This window comes from Akebia trifoliata, chromosome 3, assembly GCF_017979445.1.
Source record: "Akebia trifoliata isolate Shusen 1 chromosome 3, ASM1797944v1, whole genome shotgun sequence".
NCBI classification, from domain to species: domain Eukaryota; kingdom Viridiplantae; phylum Streptophyta; class Magnoliopsida; order Ranunculales; family Lardizabalaceae; genus Akebia; species Akebia trifoliata.
Window position 1 is genome coordinate 53,640,131 of NC_141377.1, and position 16,355 is coordinate 53,656,485.

The window sequence follows — 16,355 nt, forward strand, 5'->3', positions numbered from 1 at the left end:
TAAATCCCAATCACCATATATTGTGTTTACATGATCGACATCATGTATGTTTTTATATGAATCATTTGTCATGAGAAAATATGATATTGTCGAATCAATGGATTAGTACTACTTTTTGTTGTTTCTTTGAAAAAGGCTTGTGGGTTTGGTATGTGATGTGTTGTGCATTGGAAGTTTGTTCGTTTTCCAATCCAAGAAAGAACACTTTAAAAGGGTGTCGCATTTACTTCAAGGATTTGATGGTGAATTAGGAATTATATATTAATCTCCCTTAAGGTTTAGGTTCAATATTTCAGTTCTATTTCTAATAATAATAATAAAAAGTAACATGTCTCATATGATCTTAAGTGTAACCATAAATAAATGATTAGCTTGAGATTACTCAATCAAGAAAGGATGATTAATGATGCATTTTATTCTTAATGTCAAACATATAAGCATCGAGATACTAACGAATTAGGTTACCTATAATAGTGCGCGAAAATGAAGAAAAAATAATAACAAATGAAACAGAAAATATACAAGTCCACCTCAACAACTCCAGGATATCCATGTAACAACTCGATAATGGCCATATCACGATCCACTGGGATACTGAGTGGATGTAAACTTGTGATTCAAAATCTTGTCTTCAGTAGAGACAAACCATAAACTACACTTAAAAATGATTATTTTAGGATTAAGGGTCCTGATTTCAAGGACCCATATTGTCTTTCTTTCCACTTGTGTTTAGTAATCCTTTTACACACTCGCTTTAGGGTTTGAAATTAGATTTGTGTAATATTTATATCTTGGGAATGTGTTTCAAGGATAAAATATATTATTAATTATATCTAAGTTGGGGATTAATATATCATTTCCCATGTACTCTATAAAGAATTAATACTTAATTAAGTCCTCTAAGCACAATGTTTTAGACATAAAAAAGACAATGGGTCACAGCTTCCACATAATAATGTAATTAAGTTCAACTCATCTAAGCTTTCAAGGGTATAAGGCATGGTTCTAAAACCCGGGTCACAGAGTTGACTCAGTTGACTTGCAGTTTGCATTAATCAAATCTTTTTTTGGTCCAAGGATTGAGCCCTAAGAACAAATATGAACACTACCCTTCCATCCTACTATTCAAATTTCAAACAAAAACAAAACCTAAGTGAAATCTTGTGGAGTCGAGTCAACTCAAGTCAACAATATATATATTTCGAATCATAATTTAAACTATAATCTAAAATGCAAATGCTCATATAAAAAAAAAGGTGGGATATCCAAAGTAGAAAAGATTGGAATAATTACCATGATTACATACTATTACATACTCAAAATTGATAGATTAATGTGTCTACCTCTAATGATATAATTATGTTATTCAAGAAAATTAGATGTTAAAGCATATTCAACCACCAATGTGTTGTAATTTGTGGAGTCGAAAGATATTTATTTAAGAATATTTTTATAATTTTATTAATATTATATAAAAATTTTTTTGAGATATTTATATATTTTTATTTTTATTGTGAGTTTTCTCTGTATAATAGAATCGATTGTACCTTGTCGTGTGTTTATTTTTACCAATTATTATTTTTATTTCGATTGCACATTTTTTCTTAAATGAAGTGTTGTCACTTGAATTTAAGAACCTAAGCGCAAGCACATTTAACATATTCTCTTCCACATGTCACTATCTACTTATTGGTCTATTTTAACTATAATAATTTCTATTGGTGGAGGTGACCCTTTTAGGTCTTCAAATTTAGCCGATAAGCTTGACTTTTATCACATTAAGACTAGTAAATTATACTGAATCACCTTAGTTGGGGCCAACAAATCCTAGCAAAATCAATTCTCTCTCTCTCTCTCGTGTAGACTTATGTCGTTGACTCTGGACTGGTCGTCTAAAACAAAGAAAGTAGGGGCAAAGGCTAATGGATTTATTTATTTATTTTATGTTTGTATGTTACCAACTTTTTGAACTTTCGACGTGGTCGTTGGATTGACGGTCCCATCATCTAAGAAGATCTCATTCTCTTGACCGAAATGCAGTACGTAAGTAACATGGAGGAAGAATGAAAAGCCAGCCTACCTTGACTTTTACTACATTAAAAATCACTTTCATTAATGTTTTGGATTCCACATTTTTTTATTTTTTTATAGTAATGTGTGGGTAAAATCCGAGAAATTTGGATGGATTGGTAGAGGTTCAGATTAGATATAATTTCTTCTTTTGTGAATTTACCTTTGCATCTACTTTAAAAATAATATGATGGTTAAATTAGTGCTTGATTTAATAAAATTTTGATTAGAGAGTATGAAGATTTCATAAGTTTCATCTACCATTTTATTATTTATAGATTTTTGAAGATCCGTTTCAACGATACAAGTATAGAACAAACAAAAAACTTTTATAAAAGAGGTAAATTCAACATCAAAGGGATATTTGAGACATTTCATCCATTCCCTCTGAAAGTAAAAAAATTTCAACAATGTTGACTTTAGGTCAAGAGATATATCTTCTTTTTTTTAGGACAGTTCCTAACTAGTAGGAGACATGATTTTAAAACTCGTTCATCTCGGACGAACGAGATTGAGTTGTCTCAATAAGTAAAAGATAATTAGGATTTCAATCCTTTGGAGAAAATGCCCAAATTCAACAGTTATAGATATCATTGATCACACCAATTTTTTGGTGTTAAGTCAATATTAGTGTTGGATAAAAGTTTATGGGCCAGTGGGACCCAGTCAATTTTAGTCAAGCAAACTCATATAGCCAAAAAAAAAAAAAAATGAGAGCCTTTAATGGTCAAGTCCTAAGATCATTGAGTCTTTCTATAGTATGCGGCATGACCATCGTCGAGCCAACCCAAAAGATAAAAATCGATTTATTTTCTTTTGTTACTTAGTGGAAATCGAAACAAGTGAGCTATGTTTCAATGCATCTCACATCCATAATTCACAAGATAATTGACCCCAATAAGTTTTTGTTTGTCTTAATTAATTAGCCTACTTTAATCCTAAATTGAAATCGACAAGCCCAATCAATTAACCTTTATTTTTGTAAGAAAAAGAAGATCTAAAAAAGTGGGGAAGTTTTCCTCCATGGGCCCAAGATGAGCCCAATCCTTGTAAAGGCCCATCATAGAGGTATTCGGCAATGATCAAACCCACAATTGAACCAACATTGAGCCCATTTATCGATCCATTGTAAACCATTTGTTTGTCCTATCATTGGCTCAAAATGAGACCAATTCGACAGTGGTTTGTTTTAGGGGTGGGTGCAACTTGGTCTAGTTCAAACCGAGAGCTTTGGATTGGTTTGGTTCTAGGTTCATGCCTTGTAAGAACCCAGAACCAAATCTTTATATTAATAAATTATAAATAAATATTATTAATCTATTTAATAAACTATACCAATTTTTAATGGATAAATAGATTATTTTTTTATGGATAGATTAATGACATGTTTTTTTAGATGGATGGGATTAATGACTTTCTTTAATTGATGAAAAAACTATTGACTTTTTTTTTTGAATGGATATGTTAATGATTTTATTATTATTGATGGATAGATTAATGACTCATTATATGAGATTTCATATTCATATCTATTTATTTTTATTAAAAATATGTTGATTCAATTAGGTTTTGAAGATATTGGCAATCCATAGAATCGAACTAAACCAAACCGACCTTAGCTCGGTTCGGGTTGATTTGGTTCTATGGCAATTTGGTTCAGTTCCGGTTCTCACTTAATGGAACCGATCTAGGTCGGTTTGGTTCCAATTTGACCTCAAACCGAACCAAGTTGCACCCCTAGTTTGTTCCTATGATTCAGTTTGAAACAAAAAAAAAAAAAAAAAACTCAATTCTTGATCATTTCTGTACACCCCATTAGAGTAGACTAAAAAAGAATCGAATGGATAGAAATCCAAATCAATTCGATTCTACAAGAAACATGAGTTCATTTTAAGAAGCAATCAAGAATAATGTCGATTCAATTCTTAGATTAATAAATGTATCATGGAAGGAGGGGGTTTGTATGTCAAAATCAAAATTTGATGTGGTACTAGACACAAAATTCCAGCATGATGCAACCAAAGAGTATAAATATGTGATCAAGAAAAACTAAATCAAAGTGAAAATCAACTTACAGCAATTTCATGAGGTCATCATAGGCCTACGTGGCTAGATTTATGTTAGATTCTAATTTTCTATTTGGGAGTCCATGGGCCAATTTTATGTCTCATTTTTGGTATATGGGCCTTTGTTTAGTATGTGGGCCACTTTTGTTGGAGAGTTATTATGTTATTTGTGCCTCATGTTTTTAAGTGAAGGGTATTTTTGGGTAGGGCTGCAACCTCGGCGGGTTGGAGGGTCAACCCTAGTTGTAGAACCCTCAACCCGAGTCAACTCAATCCGACCATCGGATTAGAGCTCACTAACCCAAGCTCAACCCGAGATTTAGCTTTGAAAATCGGGTTGAGCTCAGGTTAACCCAAGTTAGGTAATTTGGGGCGAGTTGGGCAGGATGGGGCGGGTTGAGATCATTGAGCAAGCCTAATTTCATTTTCAAGTTAGGCAATTTAGACAGGTTGAGCTCGTTTTTCTCTCTTCAGAATTTATGTGAAAAACAACTCTTTATCTTCAAAAATATGTAAAATACTATTCTTAAACATATATGACAATAAATTTAAATATAGAAAGAAAAATCAATAAATAAAATTTTCTAAATTTACAAATATATTTAGGCAGATAAAATTATTATTCTTATTTAAATAAATAAAAAATATATATAAGCAAATATATAACAATGGATTCAGGTTGCCGGAGCCTCAACCATAGCTCAACCTGAATTTAATTCGGGTTGAGATTACCTAGCCCAAGCTCAACTCATTTTCCATATAACCCTAAACCCAGGCTCACCCGTCAATCGGTTTGAATTCGGGTTAGCCCGCTAAAGTTGCAGCCCTAATTTTGGGGCAGTTTAGGGTTATAATTTAAGTAGCGATCCACATTTTTAATAGGATTATTATTAGGTTATTTTAAATCTTGAGATTAGTTAGAGTTTAGGGAGTCTTGTAAAAATATTATTTCAAGTTTTTATTTATTTATTTATTTATTTTTATTTTTTTGCAAAAAGAAAATTGTTTTGAGTTTATCGTTGAGCCACTGTTTGAGTATAATTTACAGAATTTTGAGTTCTCTAAAGATTGAATTTGGCGTGATTCCATGAACTCGTGTTAGGATTTTAAAGTAATCTTCTATGTTCTTCTTTATCTAGCCAACCATTATTATTATTATTATTATTATTTTTAGTACTAAACCTAACCGAACCATTTAACACCTTGTTGAGGAGTATAGTTTTTTCGTTGGAGACAGAAGAATCCTCCTAAATAGAGCATTAATGGCTTTTCACTCAAATTATCAAATCTCCTATAGAACCCGAGAGTTCGTTGCTCGATTCAAATTTATATGGAGTGAATGAAAAACACGATAAGAGGACCAATTTACCCAATAGTCATACAAATATGACTGTACCAGATAAAAGTCAAAATATCACGAATCATCAAACCAGTTTGATTTTTTGCTCACGGTGTAATATCCTGAGAATTGCCGACAGAATGTTGAGCCCTGACAACTCTCTCTGCATAAATGCCAAAGAGATGATAGGCAGAGATTTATTATTTAAGGTTGGGAGTGGTGGTGGGGAAGGTGAGAAACAAGTTTAGTAATATTTCGAGAGAGTATTTTACTCTTTCAAAGTTCCAAACAGCAAACAAACATCATAAAATCCCATTAAGAAAAAAAAAAAAAAAAAAACGTTAGAAAACAGCAACTATGCACCATGGATCTTTCCCTTCTGATCCCACTTCCTAGGGACTGAAGAAGAGATGGATCACAGCATCTTTAATCATACATAGAGAATAGTTCTGAAAGGCCAAAGTCATTCAATTATAAAAGGTCCCACAACAACCACCATAGTACAAACTAACCCATGGCATACTTCTGGGTCCAGCTCCTCGCAGTCGTCTCATACTTGCTCCTATCCGTCTTGTACATGTGAGCAATCTCCGGCACCAAAGGATCATCAGGGTTTGGGTCTGTCAACAGCGAACAGATTGATAGCAACACCTGAAAAAGGATAGTAACAAATTACTACTAAACCCCAAATTTAAGAATTTTGACTAGTTTACTGTGAGAGTTTCAAATATTGGTGCAGATCTATTGCCCAAGTACATAAAATAATTCCATCAATATATGGAAAATCTGAAAAAATGTCATATATGAATAGTTCCTACTGCTCTAACCACTGACGGTTGGTTCAATTATCAGTTCCTGCAAACCTACTCCAAATATTTGTCGTGGTATACATACTACATCATATTCAGACTATAGATTATAAGCAAATTCCTATTTCCATTGATGACTTATCTTTGGGTCACATACTTGGTAAACACCATCAAAGGTGTACTCATACTATAGAATGGGGAAGTATAAAAAAGTTGCCACACCATACCTGGTTTTAAAATATTTGCTAAAGATGTATTAAAACAGGTATGCCATGGTAATTTCGGTATCTTCGACTGCCTTTTTGTTAAGAAACCCTTTACCAAATCCATTAACATAATGGATTTTTCTTTGAATTTCCTTGGTGAAATACAATAAAAGTGTGGTATTATAAGAGTAACTGCGTTGTAGAACAAGAACCTTGGAAATTGTTAGGGCGGGGCTCCACTGCTCTTTCAAGATGTCAAGGCAAATACTGCCATTGCTGTTGATATTTGGGTGAAACACCTTAGTCCTGAATGCCACCTGCAAGGCATACTACTGTGAAGAGAGAGAGAGAGAGGTGCATTCCGAGTTGATCCAACTTGCCAATCATAGCCAGAATAGCAGCTGGCTGCATTTGATTGGGTGCATAATCAAACTTAAAGAAACCTTGCAATCGAGGTTTTATGTTTTTTATGCAAATAATTTTTTTTAAAATATAAAATAAGATTTTATGATTAAGCACCTCCTAATCTAGAATAAAATGTATATTCGTAAATAATTATAAAAATGGTTTAAATGAATCATTCAAAACAAGATTGACTTGGACCAATGGGAGCAAGAGAAGTGATATCGGACTTTAAAACCACGAACTCCATCACTTGCTCATACTCATAGTGAATGTTTTATGTCACATTGACTCTTCCTATATTTTGAAATTATCGACCCAATGAAAAGTTAACCGAGTCAATTGGGTTTTGTGATTTTTATATATAAAAAAAATATTTCTTTATAAAGATTTAAATATTTTTATCTACATAAAAGTAAGGATTTGCGATCGAATATCTTCTAATTCTTCTTGTAATAAGAAAAAGTATAAATGCATAATAAAGGGTAGGTCAAGTGTTCGAAACCCCACAAAGCAGAATTCCTTGGGGCCACCCTCTAGGGTCCGGTTGACCCTTGACTCAACCAGATGCATGTAAGACTTTTTGAGGGGATGGTGCGTGAGAACATGTGATTAGTCTCTCACCCGAAGGGTGGGGGGATACCCATGGTATGCAAAAATAAATAAATATGTAATAAAGCATAATTATGAGCCAAGTGGTTTCACTCATCCAAAAAAATGACTCTAACGAGTCAATCGATAGAAGGGGGTGGATAAGAACCAGATATCGTTCAATAAAATCGTGTCTACGGTGCTGGTAATAAATGATTATAATGATCAGAAAAATATACGGGAAACTCAATCATTTACCAAAACTTGGAGGGGTATTAAAATAGGGATAACATGTTGTATGGTAAATAAATGCTGAGCACCCAGGTGGTGGAACAGTGGTTCAGCGGAATGTGCTCCCCAGGATTGTGAGATCAAGTCTCCCCACCCGCAACTTTACCTGATACGCCTGTTTGCGGAGGCAGGTCGTATCCACAGGGATTAGTCCAACTTCAAAAGGGGGTGGGGGAAACCCTGTCGCATCAAAACTAAATAATAGATGCTTACAAAAATTTGGCTAAGCTGAGGCCTTTTAAATAGGAGAGATATGAAAACGGTTAGCTGCCGCATCAACAAGCATCTGAATTTCTAAACTGTGAATTATTGTAAATAAAAGAAGGATAAGGTGTAAAAAGTAAAAACAGGGAGTACCCATAATCCCTCCTCTAGAGAAGTTCTAGGAAAAAAAATGTAAATTTAAGGTGATAGGTGTTGATACAATACCTTAGGTGGTTTAAATGGATAATCGGGAGGAAAATGAATTGAAACTAGAAAAACTCCCCCAGCATATGGACTGTCAGGGGGACCCATAATTGTAGCTTGCCAGTGGAACATGTCTTCGGCAACAGGGCCTGTAAAATACAACCCATGCAAAGAAAAACAAATAAATCAACAAGAGTGAACGCATAATGTGTGGATTTTCAAATTTATTTACAAGAAAAAGAAATTATTTGAATTTGCAATGTCAAGAATTCAAAAATAAATTAATCATAAGAAAATAAGTAAAACGAAATTAACATCAGAGGCTTCAAGTGTAACATATATGTTTCCAAGACTATACCTTCAAACATCAACGTGAAATGATCTTCTCGTTGCAGAAATATCAAGCTTATTTAAGCATCAACGCATGATCCTGACTCATTAGTTTCTATAATTCAAAGCAATTAACTTTCCACCCTTTCTTATTAACTTCAAAATAAATGAACTACAATGTTTTCTTTTGGTAATAAAATATTCAATCAATATGGCTCGATAATGTGTATAGAATCCATTAATAGTACTGGTAAGGACCAGAGTGTCAAAGGCGATAAAAAGAGGAAAAGGCCAAGAAGGGGCATAGTGTAAAGAAGTGAAGCATTAGAATTAGATAGAGTAGAATGGCAGTGCAGGACTCCAATAGGCCACCACAAATAGCAGAGAATCGCAGAGTTAGATTTTCTGTTATCTTTTGGCACAACAACGATATTGGCTATACTTCTAGAATTAATCAAACCTGCAGTAACTTCTCAATTGCTTCATTCGCAGTATTATGCAATGCGGAGCTAATATTTTCCGATTCTTCTCTCGAGCACAGGTTTAGGTTCGACCTCAATGGGAAAATAAAATGGAGCACCTAACAACGCATCTTCACAGACTAAGAACTACGAGATCACCCCAGAATGAAAGGGGTGACGGACAGATCGTACCATTCGAGCCTTTTTTATCATGCTTTTCCCGGAGGTCTGGAGAAAGCTGCAATCAATAGGATTTCCCTAATCCTCCCTTCCTAAAAGGAAGAACATGAAATTATTTTTCCTTTCTGCAGGGACCAAGAGATGTCTATCTATTTTATTTAGTTATTTAGTTAAACCAATTATTCGTTATTGGAGCAGATAGCAACAACCATTTCATTGGGCATGCATATTTTTTATTTTCCAATGGACTTGCATGTTTCATTAATGGAAATTTTTTTATGTAGTGAGTATTCAAGAATTCTTGTTTAAGTACTGACAGCAAAAAAAAAATTGTAGGTAAAGGATTAGCGGTTAGGAAGGGAAGTTGGTTCAAGGGGGTTTGAACGTAGGACATGGGAATAACATTCCACATGTCTTACCAACTTAGCAAGGTTGGCACTTCTGCTCTACTTCCAACTTGTGACTTGCTATTGTTGGACTAATTCCAGGCCTAAGCTTGAAAATCCATGTGTACAAGTCTCTACTTGCATCAAGGAAAGCTCATACCACCATATTTATATCCGCTTCAGATAGATGCGATCCGATATATGTCACTTGTGGGTGACTTCTGCCACCTTAGAAGTCTATTGGGGATCATGTATCCTATTGAGAGTGACTTCTCCCTTTTGTCCGATCTATGTCGTTACTCATTCAATCATTTCCTGTGATTGCTATCCGACTACCTCTCTTCCATTGTGTGTTTTCTACTTGGTATGACTCCCTTCCCATGCCCAACTTGGACTTGTGAATTTCTTTATGTATGTATTGCTGCAAGATAACCATGTGCAACTGCTCGGCTGCAATCTGATCTCCTCTAATCTCTAAAGGCATGTTTGATGTTGGGAATCATACTAGTTGGTAGCACAATGCAGGTATAACCCTCATTTCATGAGTCCACCAATGATTGAATGTTAAGTTGTATAGTGACGGCGCCCAAATGACTACAATAGAAGACCAGATGGTACTGAGCCCGACGGTGACTGGAAGAATGACTTCCCCAACTAAATTGCTGCGGTGTTATTGAAGCTAACTACTTGAACCCAAGATGGCTCTAGAATCCCTTTCTACAGTTAGATCTTTCAGAGAGGGGGGGGAAAAAGAAACAGAATGTTTGTTGAGGTGCCAGAGTATAGAAGGATCCGACCTCCCACTTTTTTATCAGCAAGGTGATGAGCAATGCATCATAGTGAGGATGGTGTACTCTAGGTGGGGGGTCCTGATATGAGAATACCACGATCGATTTCTGGTGCACTCAAGAATGATCCCCAAGCTAGTCGGTCCAGCAGCTCCAAACATGGCAGACTTCTCTTCGTAACCCTGCAGTACTTCTATCTTTCTCAATGCCCTTCTTCTGTCGTGGAGATTGTGTGGCTCAAATCATAAGAAACCAGCAATGAATAACATGAATAACATTAATCATCCCTCTCCCATTAGCGTGCTCCACCATCGACAAGATTAGTTCAATAGCCAAAACGATCACAACCTTGTATTTATTATCTTCTAGTAGAGATGTGGTTATGAACTGCTTTAGAAGCCCCTTTTCTAGCAGGGTGGGTTTTGATGTGGTACTGCAATTGATTGGCACCCAGTTATCACATGATCCATGCACAATGGTAGGCACATACTAGGTGGGATCATGATATTTGCCTTCGTGGGGCAGCGAGGTTGGTTCGGACCACTGGGAATATCACTCGAATTGTAACTGGGCCAATAGACGACCAGTGGTAGAATTTAAGGGTGTAAACTCTCGGAAAGTTCTTACCCAAAAGGCTTTATGCCAGTCTTGAGATTCATATTCCTGACTTAGGCCAGCTCTTCACCCCTGATTGAGGGGATCTCCTTCAACTTTAAATGCTTTTGAACTCAGATAATTGAACCTTCTATGTTTTTTGTTCAGTAATTTATTAGGGACTCATGAAATTGGGTCTGGGGAGCAGTGTGTTTCAGAATGCATTGATAGTTGCGAGATCATCATTGTTCTTGATTGCCAACAGTCTTGACCCTATATAACAGCCTGGACTCTAGAGGGTTCATCTTTCTTTCTATCATAGGTTGAACAGGGAGTGTGAGTACTGTACCAAAAGCACAAATTTAAGTGAAGCTATCCAATGATCCATTTTGACATTGGAGAATCAGGTGAGCGCACTCCTGTGAAGATTAGCTGGGGATTGTTACAATAGAGAGTCATCAGGCACCATAACCACCAACCCACCCCCATGATGCCATCAGCTGATGACAAGACAACAAATGTTCTACAAGAACAGTGGTCCCGATGGACATTGTGAACTTTGAGTCCTGGAACTTTCGGGGTTGCTCAGGTCCCATAATTTTTTTTCTCAAGCAAAGGGGAATCCCATGACTATATAAAGGTTTTTATTGCCAACTGATACAGCCTTTCCCTGGAGTGTGGCCTTCGTGGTAGCAATCAGATAGGATTTTAGGTCTGATCATCCCTTGAGAACCCCTAGACGTCTCAGCAAGTTGGTATGTCACCAAACTTCTTGCATATCAAGGTCCTGAACTTAGACATGTGTACAACTCACGATGATTAATGGCATTGGGTGGTGTTTTATTATTTACACTAAGGATATGACAGAAAATTGTAAATTTTCCTTTCAAAGGAAGGTATTATTTCATGTTTCTTCCAAGCAGAGTTTTTTGAGCATCATACAGACAAACATAATCATGTAGACAGAATAATTCTTATTCTTAACATTGTTTCTCATACGACCATTCTTAAGACCCGACTATTCTTCTCCCTATCGTTGTTATTCAGTTATTGATTTAATTTTAGCTTGAATGTTATTCTAGAAGTACCATTTTTTCTATCTGTATGATTATAGTTCATCATCTGTACCTTATAGCAAAGATTGTTGTATGATTGGGTGGGATTCTAAAAGCTGTGGATCTTTGAAAGCTGGAAAAATACTTCAGATCATATTATAGCTTAAAGAAGTCAGATATAAACTATCGATGGGATCTCAAACAAAGAGACAGATCCAAATTAAGGATTGACTAACTCAGACATTCCAGTCTCCCGGATCCCCATCAAAATCCCACCTAGCCTCTTATATAATAATCAAGAGCGCAACACAACCCTGAATGCCAACCCAAGATATTTTGTTTAGCCATAACCCTCATTGTGCCAATGACAGATTAGATTGGTTAGCCAAAGCACGGCATAAAATAACGAAAATAATGGGAGCAATAATGGTTAACCTTGTTTAGCCATAACCCTCATTGTCTTAAAAGTGGTACTTAAAAAAAAAATGTGATCCTATTTTTCACTAGTTCATTAATACATATGCACTATATGCTATATTTTGGTAAAAATAATAAAGTGATTTTAAGCATCACAACATAAGCAAAATAACAAGATAATAGCCACTAAAGTGGAATTAACAATAAGAAAAACTTGCTATAGTGAGGACATTACTTACTAATAGGGGAATGCACATGTGTTTCACATGTTGCATGAGCAATGGCATTGCTTTTTTTAATGATTACTAGATATTTTCAGAATAAATAAAAGAAAAATTATTAAAAGACCGAATAGGAATGTAAAGTCAATATTGCTTTTGTATGCATTAGATTGGTCATAAAAATCAAGTTCCTAAAGGCATTACAGGAATAATGTAATATAAATATTATACAAAAGTTAAAAAAAAATATTTAATAATGGTTATCACTGTAAAGTTTTCAATGAAAGTTTCTAAAAAATACTATTTTTAACGCAAACCCAATGTTGTTAAAACTTAAAAGCATTAGGCGAGACCTAGACAGGGATTAAGCGGCAAAAAAAAAATTGGTCTTTTGGTCATTCCTTTTTTCCCTCCTTTCTATCATGGGATGTGTGTGCCCAGTTCATTAGCAGTTTTAGTTTGTTAGTTGACAACATCTTAGTTCAGTCTTTCTGGTATCAAAAAGATTTCTACGAAGCATACACCATTCAGGCGCGGAGCAAGGGTTTTGCCCACGTGGGGGCAACCAAGAGTAGAAAAAATTTGCGGAGACAATTAAGGGTGAAAAAAATAGTTGTGGGGGGGCAACTAAAAGTGGAAAAAAAAATTGTGGGGGCAATAGTGGCAGATTTTTTTATCCGCCACTAAAATCTGTTGCAATAGCTCACCAATCCATAGACTTTGAAAATTCTTGTGGGGGCAAGTGCCCCACAGACCCCACTGTAAATCTGCCCTGGATACCATTCACAGTTTGTTGACATATACGGAAGGAAAGGAAAGGAATTTACGGAGCTTTTAGAACCATCAATGCTCACTTCAGAACATTTTTATTTCAATATTGGGGTTTATATTTTATTGGAGCAAGACCGTTAAAGATTTTAGAGTATTCTTTGAGAATTTCTAATGAAGATGGTAATGGGTTTGTATTAATATTAGATGTGAGTAGTAAGTTGCCTAATCATTCTCTTTCTCTTTTTTGGGTAGTCTCAACCTCTAATGTTTTTTAATGAAATTTTATCTATCAAAAGCGGAAAAAAAGGTCATGCAAAAAAAGTAATATAAATATGTTCTTACCAAGATAATACTAATTACCAAGAAAGTTGGTAAGTCAATACAACTAACATGTAACTACAATATTCAAGCGGTTTAATGCCCCCCTCTCAAATGTCTTTTAATTTTAAACAAATCCCTCCAAGGTTGGGTGAATATCTGACTCCCGCTATTTTCTAAATTTGATTAAATGCCCCTTAGATCAAGATTTTTTACAACAATGTTACATAAAACTATCGTTCACTTTTTGAAATCCCGCTTAAAGTGGGGAGGATCTAAATGCCTGGATGGTCTAGGTGGCCAAAGTGGAACCTAGGCCGAGCCCAGGCACAGCTCTTAACAACACTGCGGAAACCAACTTACATATCGGAAGTAAAGTCATTTTGAACCATCCAAACATAAACTATCTTTTAAGGAAGTGACACACATTATTTCAAATATTATATGCTATACTATGCGATTAACACATGTTTTGGCGCCTATACAATAGCACAGTGGCATGTGCAATCAAATAGCACAAATTTTTTTATATTTTAAAAAGATAGAAAAATTTGCAACTATTAGATTACAGTCAGGTTCCAAAGACTCAAAAGAAAAGAAAAAAATGCATGACCCCAATGTGTAAACACGAAGTTCAACAATCGGGACTTATATTCGGGATAAGTATCCCCAAGATGAGTATTATTGGGATTCCTATAAATCCCAAATGTTTGATTCCTTGTTTACATGGCAGGATCATGTATTTTCTCATGAGTCATTCTTCATTAGTCACCGAAACCCAATTTTAGAATGATTTTTTATTGGATTTTGTTAACATGTGCCCTAAGGGCACACATTAAAGTGCAATAAATACATTTTGGAAATTGGAATCTATGGGCATTTTGGTATATATAAAAAAATTAAGGGCATTTTTTGGTACAAGATTCAATTTCCAAAGTGTATTTCTTGCACTTTAACGTGTGCCCTTAGGGCACATGTTAACAAGACCCTTTATTATTATATTTGCACGTTCAACAAGTACGTAAGAATGCAAAGACTCAAAATTTTGAAGACCAGTAATAGAAATAAGATTTAAATAGAGTATATAAGTGTAGAAAAGTTAAAGAAATAGCTTAGAGTAGTGTAGGAATAGGTGGATGGGAATAGGATATTTATAGAAGATCAACTAAAATAATTAACTTAATGTACCCATGGTCAAATCTTTTTACCATTGGGACAAATACAAAATTGAAAGCATGTGATTGCATAATGACCTGAAATCACATATGCCACGATGACAAAATGATTTAGTGACCAAAAGTAGCATATACAATTGCATATGACAACTATGGTGACACGTGGGTGGGTAGATATATGTTGGTCGCAAATCGACAGTTCTATAATTATGAGACTTAAGAGATGGTCAGGATTGTCTTTTTCAACACAAAAATGTAAAACATAGCACATAACTGTTATTTTAAACCTTGCATGCACATCAACCTTTTTTGCACCAGATCACCTCAAAGACAAAGCTAAATCATTAGGCTTGCAGCCACTTTAATTTCATTTAGAAATAGAGGATGAAATGGAAACTAAAAATCTATATAAAAAAAAATTTCTATAAGAGAACGTCTAGCTTAAAAATCTAATTCTTTCCTCACCTGAACACCATTTCAGGTCCGAACAGCTCAACAACACATCTAGTCCAATCCTATAAAATATTTACCTTTCACATAACAAATCAATCTCACGCAATCAAACAAATTTCTTCACAATCATTAACTAGATTCAATCCCAAAACAATTTCATGAAAAAGTGACACAAATACACCAAAAATTATACAAAAATAGCAGATCGAGCCAAGAAATAACACAAAATGAAAGATAAAGATTCTCGATTGAAGATGATACCTGCGCTACAAGACGTAGGAGGATCTTTCTGAAGATCCTTGAGTTCTTTCAAAATCCGCTTGGAAGCCATGGATAAAACCCTAATTTTCGAAACCCTAGATCGTCTCAGAAGAGAAACAAAAAGAAAAGAAGAAAGTTTTGCAGATATTTAAACACGAAAGAGTGAAGAAAAATCCAAGAATACCTACCGATTTCGATCGTTCTTTCCTCTTTTGCTTCTCTTTCTCTCAGCTTGGTTTCTGTGGGAGGAGGAAAGAAGGAATAACTGACTTTATAATCAACCGCTGATTGGCTATGTTTTCTGTGGGCCCTATTTGAAATTTTTAACGACGGGTTCGAGCGGTTGGCTCGTTGTTTTTACGCTAACTTTTCTTTTGTTCTAGAGAACTGGTACACCAGTTAACCGGTTGTTGAGGAATGATTATATGCTCCTTTACGTACGTGACCTTATATTGAATCGGATCTCAATATTAAGATCCATACCCAATCGACCAAACAACAATAGGATTGGATCAAAAACAAGATCAAATGAAACCCAATTTGATATACAATAAGAGTGATCAGAAGTTAATCTAATTACAAATCTCGAGAAAACTTATAATTGTATTTCTTCCTTTCTTCTCTTCCTTTCAATAGTGCCCTTCCTATTTTATTGTCTTTTCTCTATTATTCTTTTTTTCAATAATACTCCCTTCATTTTTATTGGTTTTCCTCTTCTACCTATGGAGGGTGTATATACCAATAGAGAATGTAAATAAAATAA

The 16,355-nt window shown here is 35.0% G+C and overlaps 1 protein-coding gene across 2 annotated transcripts; it reads right to left on the bottom strand.

Moving 5' to 3' along the window:
• Nucleotides 1-5,655: 5,655 nt before the first annotated feature.
• On the bottom strand, nt 5,656-15,909 carry LOC147407969 (ubiquitin-conjugating enzyme E2-17 kDa). Of its 2 annotated transcripts, none has more exons than XM_086436772.1 (5): nt 15,781-15,909; nt 15,593-15,672; nt 8,204-8,331; nt 6,703-6,807; nt 5,656-6,126 (listed from the first exon to the last, which is right to left on the bottom strand). In XM_086436772.1, the coding sequence occupies exons 2-5, from the start codon at nt 15,660-15,662 to the stop codon at nt 5,983-5,985; spliced, it is 447 nt and encodes a 148-aa protein (XP_086292898.1). In that variant the 5' UTR covers nt 15,663-15,672; nt 15,781-15,909; the 3' UTR covers nt 5,656-5,982. The 2 variants fall into 2 exon arrangements, with proteins under 2 accessions (XP_086292898.1, XP_086292899.1); XM_086436773.1 differs by having other exon boundaries at nt 15,593-15,687; nt 15,781-15,807.
• Nucleotides 15,910-16,355: the final 446 nt, after the last annotated feature.